Source organism: Pan troglodytes, chromosome 16, assembly GCF_028858775.2.
Source record: "Pan troglodytes isolate AG18354 chromosome 16, NHGRI_mPanTro3-v2.0_pri, whole genome shotgun sequence".
NCBI lineage: Eukaryota > Metazoa > Chordata > Mammalia > Primates > Hominidae > Pan > Pan troglodytes.
The window spans coordinates 63,837,910-63,854,127 of NC_072414.2; the positions used below are offsets into that span (position 1 = coordinate 63,837,910).

Here is a 16,218-nt window from a genome sequence, read left to right on the forward strand (position 1 = left end):
AAATTTGACCTTGTAGACCTCCCTGAAAAGGATCTGTAGATAACACTGAGAAGTGGTTTATAGTATCCTTTGTTCATTTTTCACTGGGTAGCTAATCTTTCTATTTACTTATAGGAGCTTCTCTTTATTAAGGAAAATTAGACTTTGAAATAGGAATTGAAAATATTTTCTTATGGTATGTCACTTCCCTTTTACTTTCCTTATGGTCATTTTTGTCACACAATAATACCTGGTTTTTGTTGCTGAACCTTTCAACTTTTTTCTTTAATGGTCTTATATAATAGCAAAGCCCTGTCCAAGATTATATTTTTCCATCATAATAGGGATTGTATTGGTTTTGACTGATCACAGACTACATGAATAATTTGTACCCAACTCTTAATGCAAGTACTGGAAAAAATATAAAGCCATATTGTCATCCTTTTTCTCAGTAACTATTCCAGTGACTTCCTGGCTTAAACTTTGCAGGCAAACTGTTCCTAAAATGAGAATATCAAATACAATTATCTTGAACTGTTGATAAGTAGTAGGTCTCAAGTCCTACTAAATCACAATTTAATATTATACACAATACCCAGATTTCCAATCCTTTATAGCACATTAACAGGATTATCAGAAAAATCTGGACTGGACTACCACTACCAAAGACATCACAGATAATATGCTTTTGACAGAGAGCCAAGATCAGGAAGCAGTTTAAGACATTATTAGGCTTATAGAGAGCTAACTATTCTCAGTTTGTACAGAAAAATAAACTAGCACTGAATTCATTCCTTTCAAGTGGGAGGAAGTGGAGTTCTCTTCTTAAAAGCTGTGTTTTCAGAGCTCTAAAAAGGTACACTTATAAAATAATTTAAAGATTCTTCTGAATTGTACAATGAGATACTGGGACCCCTGACTTAATAAGAGATCTTTAATCACACTTAAGCTTCTTTCTTGCTTGTTTTCAGTTTCTGTTTTATGAAGATGATAAATGTTTTTTGGTTAATCTCTTTCCATTTGCTCCCCTTTTCCCTTTTTATTTGCACTTTTTTCACCCTAAAGATGTATCCTCTTCAGCCACCTTTTATGGCTTGGTTTCAACTTTTGCATGAAAAGGTTTAGCTGATAACTTTGCTGATTTCCCCTTGTGCTCCTTCCCGATTGCCCTTTGAGCTGAGTTAAACTACTTGGATATTTTGGCAGTATTAAGGTAGAGAGGTAGGGCACTTGAGTTCTACAGGATGCAGGGCAGTGAGAACCTCTGCCAGGATGGAGTGCCAGAGCTGTACTTCCAGTACTTTTATGTTTTAGTCTTTGATGTGAATCAGGTTTTTTTTTTCTTTCTTTCTTTTTTTAAAGATACAGGGTCTTACTCTTGCTCAGCCTAGAGTGCAGTGGCACAATCATAGCTCACTGCAGCCTTGAACTCCTGGGCTCAAGGGATCCTTCTACCTCAGTATCCCCAATTCGTCGGACTATAGGCATGTACCAGCATGCCCAGCTAACTTTTTAAATTTTTTGTAGAGATGATATCTTGCATTGTTGCCACGGCTGGTCTGAAACTCCTGGCTTCAAGCAATCCTCCTGCCTTGGCCTTCCAAAGTGCTGGGATTATAGGCATGAACTACTGTGCCTGGCCTGAATCGGCTTTTTTTTTTGTTTCTTTTCTTCCCTATATGGATATTCATTTTCCCCACATCATTTAGTGAATACCAGACCTTTGAAATGCCACTCACATTATAATCCTTTATTTTTCTCTTTTAGAATTTTCCTAGTTATTCTGCTTCTTTATTTTCTTATGAATTTTAGTATCAACTTGTAAAGATCCCCAAAGTATTCTTTTGCTATTTTTGTTGAGACCTCATTTGTAAGTAGTTATGAAACTCTTTCCTTGTCTGTGTAAGAACTGATCTGTGGTCAAATGTTCTAGCTCAGGACCCCTGGAAACCTGATAAAGGCAGGATGCAAATGATGTTCACCTCTGGCAAAAATTAATCTCATTGATAAATTGCATCTGGAGAAGTAATTTATAAATATCCCATACGAACTCATATATTTCCAATTCCCTGAAAGTGGAGTCTGTTGTAATTGGACATACCCCTTGAGGGGACCCTGGAAACAATATCTATGGAATTTCACAAGAGGTTAATTCCTGTACAGGCATAAAACTTCTAAGGCAGAACAGTTCTGCATCCATTGGATGTGGAGTCCTTTTTCCTTGCACCTGAGTTGTGACTTAGAAGCCAAAGATAACTCATTGATGGTTGTGTGGACTGCTGCAAGGGCTCCCACACAAGGATGATCTTATGCTCTCTGCAGGCATGCTATACTCCCAGTCCCATATCCTAAGTGATTCTGATGCCAAGTGGAGCCCATGGTAGTCATATGAGTCTGAAAGTTGAGCCTAAGAAAATATCCTCTTTCCCTCCTAGTGGGTATTGAAACAATATATGAATAGATTAATTTAGAAGAACTGACACCATTACAAAATTTAGCTTTTCTTTCCAAATGTATTTGTTTAAGTCTTCTTTTGTAATATTTGAGGTTTTAAGCCTTTCTTTTTTTGTTTTTTTTTTTGAGACGGAGTCTTGCTCTGTCGCCCAGGCTGGAGTGCAGTGGCGCGATCTAGGCTCACTGCAAGCTCTGCCTCCCGGGTTCACGCCATTCTTCTGCCTCAGCCTCCTGAGTAGCTGGGACTACAGGCGACTGCCACCATGCCCGGCTAATTTTTTTGTATTTTTTAGTAGAGACAGGGTTTCACCACGTTAGCCAGGATGGTCTCGACGTCCTGACCTCGTGATCCGCCCACCTCGGCCTCCCAAAGTGCTGCGATTACAGGCGTGAGCCGCCGTGCCCAGCCTTAAGGCTTTCTTTGTACAAATCTTTTACATTTCTTGTTAAGTGTGTTCTTTGGTATTTGATGTTGATGTTTAAAGTGTGTGTGTGTACAATATACAAATGGGCATTTTTCTTCCATCATATCATCCAAGTGATTGTTTGCATAAGTAAAATTTATTAATTGTACTCAGACACCTTATTGAATTCTCTTATCATCTTTAAGTTCCTTCATTGATTTTCTTGAGTTTTGCATGTATATAATCATAATGGAAATGGTGATAATTTTATTTCTTTATTTTATATCTCCAATTCTTTTTCTTAATTGCTTTATCTAGTACCTTCAAATCAATGTCAAATAATAGTGGGGATAATGGACAGCATTGCCTTTTCTGATTTTAATCAGAATGCTTCCAGTGTTCTTCCATTAAGCAAGATGTTGGATTTTGGGTTCAGATATATTTTTTATCATGCTAAGAATATAAGATATCCCTGTTTTAATAAGAATGTTTTTAAAAAGAATGCTAATATATCAAATGCCTTTAAAATATCTATGAGGATAATACGATTTTTCTCCACAGATCAACAAACATGGTGAATTATATTAACAGCTATCCTAACATAGAGTCATCCTTGCATTCCTAGGTTAAATCCTCCTTGGTCAAGGTTTATATTTTTATATTTATAGGCTATTGAATTCTGCTTGCTGATTCATTTTTATTTTATTTTAAAAATTTTTTTATTTTTTATTTTTTTGAGATAGGGTCTCCCTCTGTCACCCAGGCTGGAGTGCAGTCATGGCTCACTGCAGCCTTGACTTCCTAGGCTCAGGTGATTTTCTCATCTCAGCCTCCCTAGTAGCTGGGACTATAGGTGCTCGCCACCAGGGGTAGTTTTTTTTTGTTTGTTTGTTTGTTTTGTGTTTTTTTTTGTAGAGACGGGGTTTCACCATGTTGCCCAGGCTGGTCTCAAACTCCTGGGCTCAAGGATCCACATGCCTTGGTCTCCCAAAGTGCCAGTGATATTTTAACCTAGGATTTTTGAATTAATATTCATAGATGAGGCAGTCCTACATTTATATATCAAGTGCTATCTGTGTATGGGGGTGTGTGTATAAGAACTCTCTTTCTCTCTATGGAGAGAGGTCCATAACAAGCATAATTCTTAATGGTTTTACAAATATTAACTCATTTAGACTGGGCATGGTGGCTCACGCCTGTAATCCCACCACTTTGGGAGGCCAAGGAGGGCAGATCACCTGAGGTCAGGAGTTCAATACCAACCTGGCCAACAAGGCAAAACCCCATCTCTACTAAAAATAAATACAAAAATTAGCCAGGCGTGGTAGTGCACACCTGTAGTCCCAGCTACTCGGGAGGCTGAGGCATGAGAATCGCTTGAACCCAGGAGGCAGAGGTTGCAGTGAACCAAGATTGTGCCACTGCACTCCAGCGTGGGTGACAGAGCGAGACTCTGTCTCAATTAAAAAGCAAACAAAAAATTAACTCATTTAATCCTAAGTTTGGTACTATTAACCAATTTATAGATGAGAACACTGAGGCATGGAGATTAAATAACTTGCCCATATCACAACTACTAGTAAACTAGAGCTAGGATTTACACCCAAAAGTCTAGTCCAGAGTCCATGCTGTGCTCTGCTGCTTTTAATATTTCTATATGTGGCTGGGCATGGTGGCTCACACTTGTAATCCCAGCATTTTGGGAGGCCGAGACGGGCAGATTATGAGGTCAGGAGATTGAGACTATCCTGGCTAACATGGTGAAACCCCGTCTTTACCAAAAATACAAAAAAAATCAGCCGGGCGTGGTGGCGGGCACCTGTAGTCCCAGCTACTTGGGAGGCTCAGACAGGAGAATGGCGTGAACCCAGGAGGCGGAGCTGAGCTGAGATAGCGCCACTGCACTCCAGCCTGGGTGACAGAGCGAGACTCCATCTCAAAAAAAAAAAAAAAAAATTTCTATATGCAATTTTTATTAGCTTTTCTTTGTGTATGCATGTGTGTGTGTGTATGGGGCGGGGGGGTGGTGAGGATCAATGTTAGACTCTTTTAGTTAAAAAAAAGACCTTTTCCCCTCTCTGCTCTGAGACAGCTTAAATTATACTGTAATTATGTATTTAAAGAGTTGGTACGTTTTCTCTGTGAAACTATTTATGTCTGATGTTTTTATGAGAGGAAGTTCTTAGACAACTCTCCTATCTCTTCTTCTTTTTAAATTAGTCTGTTTGGCCAGGCATGGTGGCTCATGCCTGTAATCCCAGCACTTTGGGAGGCCGAGGTGGGTGGATCACTTGAGGTCAGGAGTTCGAGACCAGCCTGGCCAACATGGTGAAACCCCGTCTCTACTAAAAATACAAAAATTAGCCGGGCACGGTGGCAGGCGCCTATAATCTCAGCTACTTGGAAAGCTGAGGCAGAAGAACTGCTGGAACCGGGGAGGCGGAGATTGCAGTGAGCTGAGATCATGCCATTGCACTCCAGCCCAGGCTGACAACAGCAAGACTCTGTCTCAAAAATAAAATAAATAAATAAATAAATAGATTAGTCTTAGGATTCTTTTCAGCTACTCTTTTGTTTGTTTTTGTTTAAGACAGGGTCTCACTCTGTCACTCAGGCTGGCGTGCAGTGGTGCTATGTTGGCTCACTGCAACCTCTGCTTCTCAGGCTCAAGCGATCCTCCCACCTCAGCCTTCCGAGTATCTGGGACTATAGGCAAACACCACTACATCTGACTAATTTTTTTGTATTTTTGGTAGAGATGGGGTTTCACCGCACTGCCTAGGCTGGTCTTGAACTCAAGTGATCCGCCCGCCTCGGCCTCCCGAAGTTCTGGGAGCTACCACTCCCAGCCCCTTTTTGGCTATTCTTATTGAGAACCTTGAAGACGACCCAGGAGGAAATTGTTTTTATGGCTAAAAAATAGTAGCTAACATCAGTTCCCATTCCCTATCATAAATATAAGATATAAAGCACCAAAATTTACATTAAGTACTAAACTCTGAGACTTTGTGAGTCCTGGCTCACTCTTCAAGACCCCATAGTACTAATGTCTTAGAGTTTGCTTCAAAACAAAGCCTATTTTGGTTTTAACTTAAGGTTTCCCTTCTGCACAATTATATATACAAGTTTATATGTAAGCTATATAGCTTTTTACAGAATTAAACCTTGTTGACTTTTACCAACTGGTAGTTCTTTCTCCATCTGCTTAATTTAAACTCATCCCTTAAGAGCTAGCTCACATGTCACTTCTACAGCCTTTCCCTGTGCCACCAGGCAGAATTAAGTACTTCTTCCTTAGTATTCTCACCATATTTGGCACACAGTACTGTCTAATCCATCTCCCCTCCTTCCTTTTGGGACAGGCTTTCTAATACCCACATTCAATCACCTAATCATATAGATTTGCCATGCTCTGTCTAAGGAAGTCTATATATGATTCTATTGTCTATTTTTTCTAAGAATGATATTCTGAAACAGACAGTCTTAATTATTTAATTTGGGTGAGAATTCTGTGAGACCAGTCCATTACAGGCTTCTCAGACTGTAACAAAAATATTGAGAGTCAAATGCTCTAATGTGGGGGATCTGAGTGATACCTATTTGAGGGAAATAGGATACCCTATTTGAGGGAATCAGTTGAAACTCACTTTTTCATTTTCTCCTAAGACTTTAAGAAGATAACAGTGGAAACAAATAGAAGATACTCCAGTGTTAGAATGAATAAGGCCTATGAGGAGAGCTTTGATTTCTTCTGAAAATTCTGTAAGGCTCACGATAGCGAAAGAATGCAAGAAGGAATGGCAAGGCATGATTGATGGGCACAAAGAAATTAAATACTATAAATCGAAGTAAGCCTAAACAGTAAAAGAGACTCATGGTGATAATGAAGGAATGAATTGCATTGCCTTTAGTAAACCTGATGACTATTTAGAAAAAGACATATATTACCCTCATGCAGAAAGTCATGATACTTTATGAAGACCCAAAGAAAGTACACGTTACTAGGGTTTGTCTATGGGTTAAATGTGTGAGGAGGAGGAACTATGCATTATCTAGACAGAACAATAATATAACTAGCTAAAACACAAATCTCAGAATCCTAATGAAATTTTACTCAAAAATAGCACTTCAGGGCAAGACGGAAGATCACTGTTGAGTGCCTTTTGTTAAGTCACAAAAATAGGAAGGAACTGAATTATCAGACCACTTCCTGAGGAGTTTGCTTTCCTGATAAGGAGAGATCCTTTATCCAAGGCTTTTTTTGAAAAGACTGGTTGTTTTGTGTGGTATTATAACTAGGTATCCAAGCTTGTTCAAAAATCATATCCCAATGCCTGCAGTTATGGTTCACCAGATAATCAGGGTTAGTAAGCACTTTAAATACAGCTAGTATCTGTTTGTAGGTATTTATATCTTGCATATGAAAAGGAATTATTCTCATCAAATATTTCTGTGAAGTGCAGTGAGCCGGCAGTATTATATGTATTATAGTGCAGTGGTTCTCAGAGTGTAGCCCACAGATCCCCAGCAAAGATGCTGGGGTGTGATGATGTCCTCAAAACCATTTCACAGGGTCTACAATGTCAAAATTATTTTCATAATTATACTAAGATGCTATTTGCCATTTTCACTTGTTGACATCTGTACTAATTACATACAAGCAATTGTGGGTTCAACTGCTGTCACCTTTATGTGGATCAAGGTAATGATACCAAATGGTTCTAGCAGTCTTCATATTCTTTTGCTACCACACATTTAGTTTTTAAAAAGTCAGTTTCACTTCATGTCATTGAACAAGAGGTGTAAATTAATTTTATTTACTTCTTAACTGTTAAATTAACTATTTTCAACTTTCTGTATGATTAACTGGAAATTACACATACAGCAACTCTGTCACATACTGATGGTTATCTCAAGAAAGAGTATTAGTGCAATTCTTTGAATTGCAAGCCAAATTAGCTGCTTTATTAATGAAACAATATTTACAATAATTGACAAAGTTTGATTCTTCTTCTTGAGTACGTGGTTTGAAATTATATGAAGGGAATCTGTTACTGCAAGTGAAACAAATGGCAATATTTGTTGTCAGTGAGTAAATTTCAAGCTTTCAAACAAATATTAGAATTTTGGAAAACTTGTATCTGCCCTGTGAGTTTGACAGCTTCCCATATGGTGTGAATGCCAACACCCAGCGTTTAGCCAGAAGATGTAACCATATCTTGCAAGGGACTATTAGTGCCTACAGAAATGAGATAGAACTGAGTTCACTGTCAACAGGGTAAACTGGAGCTACTACTTATCTTTACTTAGCCTACTGACAATGAGCCAGAATAGCAGTGTTGAACAACCAAGAAAGTGGACTGCCATCTCAACACCAAGATATCATACAGAATTCTGCCTCCCCTATCACTCCTCCCAGTCTCAACATCAGGGGAGAAAGGGTCAAGAAAGACGAAGGGCAGAAGTGTCTGACAAACAGAAATTACCCACCTACCCTCCAAAGTTTTAAGTTCCAGATAAAGGTCTAGTCTGCCCTGGGAGGAAGTGAGAAGAGCACTGGATTAAAACTGACTGAAGTTTTAATATGAAGAGAACTGACTCTTAAATACTAGAATGAAATGAATTTTTGAAAATTATAGAATTGGTTTCAAGATGCTGTTAAGGTAACTGATATCTAATGGGAAAGGGAAGTTTGACAGGCTGGAGTTGAGAGGCAGTTATAGACAAAAAGAAAAACTGACTTGTATTAGCATCCCAACAAGTTAAGCCTCCTCAATAAAATGGTTACACACAGGTGGACAGTTTTCCACAAATATTGGTGTTCTCAGCCTTCCATGCCCCCATTCCTTTTTTTGTACAATCAATGGAACTGAAGAGGGATACCAGCAATGAGATCCTGGTATGAGTTCTAGAATACCATAATATTTAAGTCTAGAACTAGTCCACCAATTTGGATTAGTTCACTCCTATTTGTAGCTCTGTCTGATAAATGCTAAGTGGATAAGAACCATATTTCTACATCTGGGAGGACACCATCGGAGTCACAGATATGAATGGACAAATAAGCATTACTAATGACAGGAGATGCTGAAAGTAATAGTATTTCAAATAATAAAGTGGAGGAGATTGCTGGGAACACAGCTCATAGAGCAGAAATTAATTTGATATCTCAATGCTTTTAACTTTCACCTTTTAATGATTCAACCAAAGAAGAAACCCAAAAGGAGGCTCATCTAACAAAGAGGAAAAACCGGTGTATTTTAAATGGATGCTGTTCAACTACACAATACGGAGGAAGGAAAATGAAGGATCTAAAGAAAGAGATTAAGAGAAAAGCAAGTGAAAGGTAATCAAAAAGTAGAACCTGACTTGGGGCCGAACATGGAGGGTGGACAGGCATGAATGATAGACAGGGCGGAACAATTCCTGGATGAACGAGAGACAATAATGTAGAGTGGCTGTGACACATTGCATTATTAATACATACCGAGACTGAATTGCGGGTAATGTTCATGAATCTAACTGCAATTAGTACAGGTTTCTGGATTAGGAAGGACATGAAAAGGAAAGCAGAAGGTTAGAATGTACATGTCATTGCCTCATTAAAAGAGAAGGTTTAATCTTGCAATGGACTGAATATCCATCTTCTGCAGCACTGGAAAAAAGCGCAGCTTATCTATCTGCTTTGAAAAGTAGGTTTATAGCAAAAGGCTCTTCCCTTCCTGCCTGGATAGCCACCACTAAATTGGGCCTCTCAGAACTGAGCTCCTGAAAATTCATACTACAGAAATGTTTCACTTTTAAGTGGGATTTCTGTTTTTAATTTCTGGGGAAAAGATTTAGATAGTATCCCCTATGATGAGTTTTATTTAATATCTTTACTGCCTGCAAAAAGCCCATGCTTATGTTTGTTTTTACAGAAGACCCTTCACTACCTTAATCAACAGACCTTTGTTAAGCACTTATTCTGTGCCAGGCAGATTAAATAATAAAGGAAGAAAAAGAATTATTTTAGTGCTAATCTAAATGCAAACTGTGAAGATATGGGAGGAAGTACTGCTGGACCCCTGAAAGAGTAAGGGCATGATGAAGCCTGCTTCTCTTTAGAGATTTATTGGGAATCTGAAATGCGTGCTCATTGTCACAATTTTATTTTACAACTGAGAGGAAGGGTGGCAAATGGGCAATAAATAAACCTTAATGCAGCAGTTTTCCAGTTATCCTGAAAACTGACTTCAGGGTAACATATATGGATAACTCCAGTTCTCAATGACCACTAATCAATAGGGCTGAAGCTATTGATTAGTGGTCATTGAGAACTGGAGTTATATGTTACTGGTTGCAAAGGAAGATATTAAAAAGTGGGCAAACCAAGGAAATAAATTATCAGTTTTACAAGGACTGTCTCAAAACCTAACCCTAAACTCAAAGAAATACTTTTTGATTACAGTAGACTCATAGATGGAATTCCATTTCCTTAAGAATCAAATGATTCCATTTAAATTCAGTTACAAATGATTAAGTTCTCTACATCCCAGGGGTCTTGGCAGGACCACCAAAAGTGATACGATTAAAGGCGGGAACAGACAGTGGAAGGAAGTGGAGAAAAAAGTTAGAAAAGGATTACGTTTTCATAGAAAGGACATGAAAAGAAAGCAAGGCATATTATTAAGACACCAACATTTTATCTAAATACTTGATTTGAAAAATTCTGCACACTTAATCACATAGATTCTATAATGTAACTAAAGAGAGCCAGCAGATTAAACATGAGGAATCCATAGCACCTTGAGATTTGGTGACGTTTTACTTGTTTTTTATAAAAAAGATTCTGATAATAATCCTTGTATATACCACAAAAGCACATTTAAATTCCCAAGACAACTCCCATTTTTCCACTATTCCATGTGTTGCATCTTACCATTGATCTACGAATCAGTGACAACCTGGTCTTTGCCTTATTCTCAGCAAATTCCAAGCTACTGATATCTTTGAGACGAGCCTTGTATTTATTCATTTGTTCCACAACGATCAGTTCCACACAACTGAAACAGAAGGAAAGAGAAAAAAACTGTTAAGAGGTGAAGTAAATAAAGTATAGCACTGACAGACTGTTTTTGTGGTAGACAGTTGAAAGATGAAGGAAAAAATTAACATCCCTTACTTGATAAACTCAGAGACAAGGTTTAGAATGGTGGTTCACAACTTTAGCTGCACTTTAGAAGCCATCTAAAGAGCAGTTATGGCTGAGCACAGTGGTTCATGCCTGTAATCCCAGCGCTTTGGGAGGCCGAGGCAGGTGGATCACCTGAGGTCAGGAGTTCGAGACCAACCTGGCCAACATGGTGAAACCCTGTCTCTACTAAAAATACTAAATCAGCCAGGCATGGAGGTGCACGCCTATAATCTCAGCTACTTGGGAGGCTGAGGCACGAGAATCGCTTAAACCTGGGAGGTGGAGGTTGCAGTGAGCCAAGATCATGCCACTGCACTCCAGCCTAGGCGACAAGAGTAAAACTCCATCTCAAAAAATTAATTAATTAATTAATTAATTAAAAATAATACAAAATAAAGAGCAGTTACAAATCCCAATGCCCAGGCTACATGCTACACCAATTAAATCAGACTCTCTGGGGATGGGATCCAAATATTGATATATTTTTTAAAGTTCCTTTTGCAGTCAAGATTGAGGAGAGCAAAAGAAAACCACGTTAGAAGGAAAGCAGAGCCCCAAGAAAAAAGACCAAGGTGAAATACAGGAATACTGAAGTATTAAGACCAAAGGATTCAGAGCCATTAAGACCACAGTTAGACTAGATTACAGGAAGATACTAAGTGTCCATAATTTGGTAAAATGGAAATTTAAAATCTATTTAGAAACTATAAGCAGTCCTAAAGAAAAGCCAGATTTTAAAAATAAGATGCTTTAAGACAAATGATGCTCAGTTGAATCCAGGAGTTTGCATCCTCAGCATAAGAAAACCCAGCAGTGTCCAACAATCTTTTTAAAAACACCTGAATTTATGAACCCATTCACTATGTTTGATATCTGGATACAGTGACTACATAGTCAGAAGTCCCTGAGGTCTTGTAAAGGTTATGGTAACTGGCCTTACGTGGTAGTCTTACTGATGTCCTGTACACTTTGTAGCGGGTCAGTGGTGTCAGGGCAGCGGAGAATGCAGGGCGCAAACACAATGGCCAAAGCATTAGCAGACATTCGATTAGTGTCTTCCTGCAGAGCAATCCTAAGAATTAAAACAAAACAAAAAACAAGTGACTAAGGGATAAAAAGGGAGCACCATAGGGAAATAGGCAGAAGAGATGAGCAAAAGAAGACAGTATGACATGAACTGCATAGTACTAGAAGGATATCCATTAAGTTTAAGGGTCTGCAGACTTTTCCCAAGTTGTTCCTTTGTTCCTTTGTCTCTGGAAAATGTATTTTCATTTGTTCTTTCCTTGAAGCAGTCTAGGTCAGCCGATAGCTTCCCAAGGGAAATTTGTGACCTACCTGCTCTAGGCCAAGATCACTAGATGAACATGTCCAAAGAATGCAGAATCGGCCAGGCACGGTGGCCCACACTTGTAATCCAGCACTTTGGGAGGCCAATGTGGGCAGATTACTTGTGGTCAGGAGTTTGAGACAATCTTGACCAACACGGCAAAACCTTGTCTCTACTAACAATACAAAAATTAGCCAGGTGTGGTGGCGCACACCTGTAATCCCAGCTATGTAGGGGGCTGAGGCAGGAGAATCACTTGAACCGGGGAGGCGGAGGTTGCAGTGAGCTGAGATTGGGTCACTGCACTCCGGCCTGGGTGACAGACTGAAACTGTGTCTCAAAAAAAAAAAAAAAAAAAAGAATGCAGAGTAGAGGCTTTAACCAAAAATAAAGATGGCTTTCTTCTCAACTACTGCTGATATTTACACACGGGGAAGAGACACTACTCCTGACGCCTCTTTGGTCAATTCCTGAGAATGATCTGAACCCCTCATATGAATTAGGTCATTTCAATAGATTATATATCCTTTCTAGTTCAGCTGTTAGAAAACAGGCTAAACTACACACTGCCACCATGAGGCTGAAGCTGTTACATGGTTCAAACAAGGGCAGAAAAGCAACTGCCATGCATTCCAGCTCAGCTGAATATTTCTGCTCCAAGGTATCCTAACCACCTGTTTGAGACACTGACTTTATAAATAGAAGAAAAAATAAATACCTGTCAGTTTTCCAAATGGAGAAATTCCTTATCTATTTAAAATAATCCAAGAGAAACTATTAAAAATCGTTCCCTTGCTTCTTAAAGTTACCTGACTAGATGAAAGATGAGGCGTTCCAGTGTATTGAGATGAGTTCGGGAGAGTTGATCAATCACAGAGTATACACCACGGATTGTCTCCTTCCTCTCCTGAAGGCCTAAAAACAGTAAGAGCAGAAACTAAGACTAAATATCCCCTCTTATACAGTGTATCTTCCTCCCAGACACTATGAAGCAAAGAAGGCTGGCTACAGAGTTTTAGGAGTAGTTGTACCTGTAAGGCAGGAGAAGAGCAACTCACAGTAACTATTTAACTCCTTTTGCTTGAGTTCTATATTCATAAACAGTCTCCTTAGTTTGAACCTATATCACAGTAATCCTTAATAACAGCAAGGGGATAGAGATGTTCTAGTTTTTCAGTCATTGTGTAGCAGATTGATTTACCATTAAAGTCAACATAATTTATGAATCCTCAGGGCCTAAATACCTCTAGGAAGGCCTTTATCAATATCCCACGCACTTACAGCACTGAGAAACTAAACTCTGAAACCTGTTAAGCTTGGCATAAAACAGCCAGCTTTACACATAGTTCTTGCCTAGATTTCCAATTTAAATGAACATAAGCCTAATCTTAAAACTTATTTTTAATATTTTAATCTGTTTTATAACCCCAGTCTTTCAATTTCTTTGTAAGAAGCAACCAAGTGTCTCACTCAGAAAATTTTTAGGACACTAACATTTTGATGAGTCTCTAAAAAGTCAACATTTGAATAGGTGACAGTATACTAGCCGTTTTGTATTCACTGTCAAAAGCTTACCTTTGAATCTATAAGAATTAAACCACTAGAGGATGGCTTGATAATCTATACTCAAGATGGCATTTCTTTCCCAACTATAGGCCTTCTCTCTAACCCAGGAAGCCTATGCTTACCCATAGCTCGAAGAAATTCCTCATAGAGTTCAAAGGTCATGAGAGGATTGGGCAAATCTCGAAGCCATTGTTTGAATACACTTGCAATGACGTGTATGTTATAGTCATCTAGATTTACACTCTCAGCATCTATTTAAAGACAAGAGTTAGATTAACAGAGCCAAAACATGCAAAGAGATTCAAATAATTCACTTTAGAAACTATCATCATTAAAGGAAGGCTTCATGTTTCTTTTTTTTTTTTTTGAGATGGAGTTTCATTCTTGTTGGCCAGGCTGGAGTGCAATGGTGTGATCTCAGCTCACCACAACCTCTGCCTCCCGAGTTCAAGTGATTCTCCTGCCTCAGCCTCCCGAGTAGCTGGGATTACGGGCATGCGCCGCCACGCTTAGCTAATTTTGTATTTTTAGTAGAGACGGGGTTTCTCCATGTTGGTCAGGCTGGTCTCGAACTCCCAACCTCAGGTGATCCACCTGCCTTGGCCTCCCAAAGTGGAGGGATTACAGGCGTGAGCCACCATGCCCAGCCGGCTTCATGTTTCTTAATCAAACTGACTAACCTATTTTCCACAATGTAATTCCATGCTTTGGAACTGTGCTTCTAACTGTGGTGAAAGAATACGTCTTGTGTATTTGTTTTCCAAACCTGTTGTGGACTGAAATGTGTAAAATAAAAGATCATGGCCAGAAGCAGCGGCTCATGACTGTAATCCCAGCACTTTGGGAGACTGAGACAGGCCGATTACTTGAGGCCAGGAGACAGAAAGCAGCCTGGCCAACGTGGTGAGACCTGTCTCTACTAAAAATATAAAAATTAGCTGGGTGTGGTGGCACACGCCTATAATCCCAGCTACTTGGGAGGCTGAGGCAGAATTGCTTGAACCCAGGAGATGGAGGTTGCAGTGAGCCAAGGTCACACCATTGTACTACAGCCTGGGCAACAGAGCAAGACTGTCTCTGAATGAATGAATGAATGAATCAATGAATGAATGAATGTTTTCGTGCTGAAGCACTGTTAAACTGCTATAAACGTCTCTACATGCTTGCTCTCAATTTCTGTACTTACCTGGTTATGGATTTGTCCAGAGACCACACTTTGAGTAACAATGGTTTACATAACAAATGAAAAAACGCATACAGGACACTTTCTGAAAGTAAGGCTAATTTTAAGTCATTCTTAGAGATAAAAGGACAGTGATAACTGAGCTTAGAAAATGTAAAGGAAACACCTTCACCCGTTTCACTTATAAACTCCCTAAGGTTATACAGATTAGATGACTGGGGAAGATTCAGGATGATTGATTTTTACTTGTGCTATTTCAAGGTATCAGAGACAAAGTCAGTAACTGCCTGTAAACCAAAGTAGACCAAGTCTCTTGTAGACGGAACCTCCTGCCTAAGTCTTACCAGTCATTGTTATTATTTTCATACTCAATTCATTTCTCATTGATTTGTTCATAAGAAACAGCATTGAACACAGGTTCTTGCCCACACAAAGACATGCTTTACTCTGTTTAGTTCAAAAAGATCTATTCCTTCCCAACAGTGGTAAAATGAGAATGAAACCAGAGTCAGTCCCCTGCATGAATTCCAGTACTAAAACTACAGCTCTACAAAGATACATGCTCAACTCACTAATTATCAGTTTGAGTAACTGTCATCAATGTAGGCAGGCAAGAAGATGATACACAGGAAAGAGTACCCCTTGGAGTCAGAATAATAAAGAGAAAGGGGAAATAGATTATGAATTCAGAAGATCTGGTGTTAACTCCAATTTGGTCACTTATTGGCGATCAGTCTTTGGGCAAGATCCTCTGTAAGCCTCAGTTCCTTTTTCTGTAAATGGGGATAATAATATCCCTAATTCATAGGATTGTTGTGAATATTATAAAAACATTAGTACAGCACCTTGCATCATCATCAGCAGCTCATTATTTAATTTCCCTATACCTTAGTTTTTCTCTTTGTCAATCAGAGGTATCACAATCTTACTGAATTATTACAAAAATTAAATGAGATCTGTCCCAAGTGCAAATTATATGCTCAACATGTCTGCTGAGTTGACCAAATGAAACCAAAGACTCTTTAGAAAGCCAAAAAATGATAACAAAGCATCACAGAAAAGAATGCATTCTTCCGGCTGCTAAGTAAAGGATTGACATGTAATGAAAACTTTAAGAGCATGAAAG

General features: G+C 39.0%; 1 protein-coding gene across 30 annotated transcripts in view; it reads right to left on the minus strand.

Moving 5' to 3' along the window:
- The window catches only part of MYO9A (myosin IXA), a 297,950-nt gene that overhangs the window by 15,771 nt on the left and 265,961 nt on the right, over positions 1-16,218 (minus strand). For 27 of the 30 annotated variants that reach the window (XM_054667756.2, XM_054667748.2, XM_054667767.2 and 24 more), the window contains 5 exons: positions 14,032-14,160; positions 13,153-13,258; positions 11,954-12,085; positions 10,759-10,882; positions 9,325-9,378 (listed from right to left, as the gene is read on the minus strand). In XM_054667756.2, the coding sequence (XP_054523731.1) occupies positions 9,325-9,378; positions 10,759-10,882; positions 11,954-12,085; positions 13,153-13,258; positions 14,032-14,160 (545 nt within the window). The remainder of the gene's footprint in view (positions 1-9,324; positions 9,379-10,758; positions 10,883-11,953; positions 12,086-13,152; positions 13,259-14,031; positions 14,161-16,218) is intronic. The other 3 variants (XM_054667768.1, XM_054667765.2, XM_054667749.2) reach the window with 1 other exon arrangement.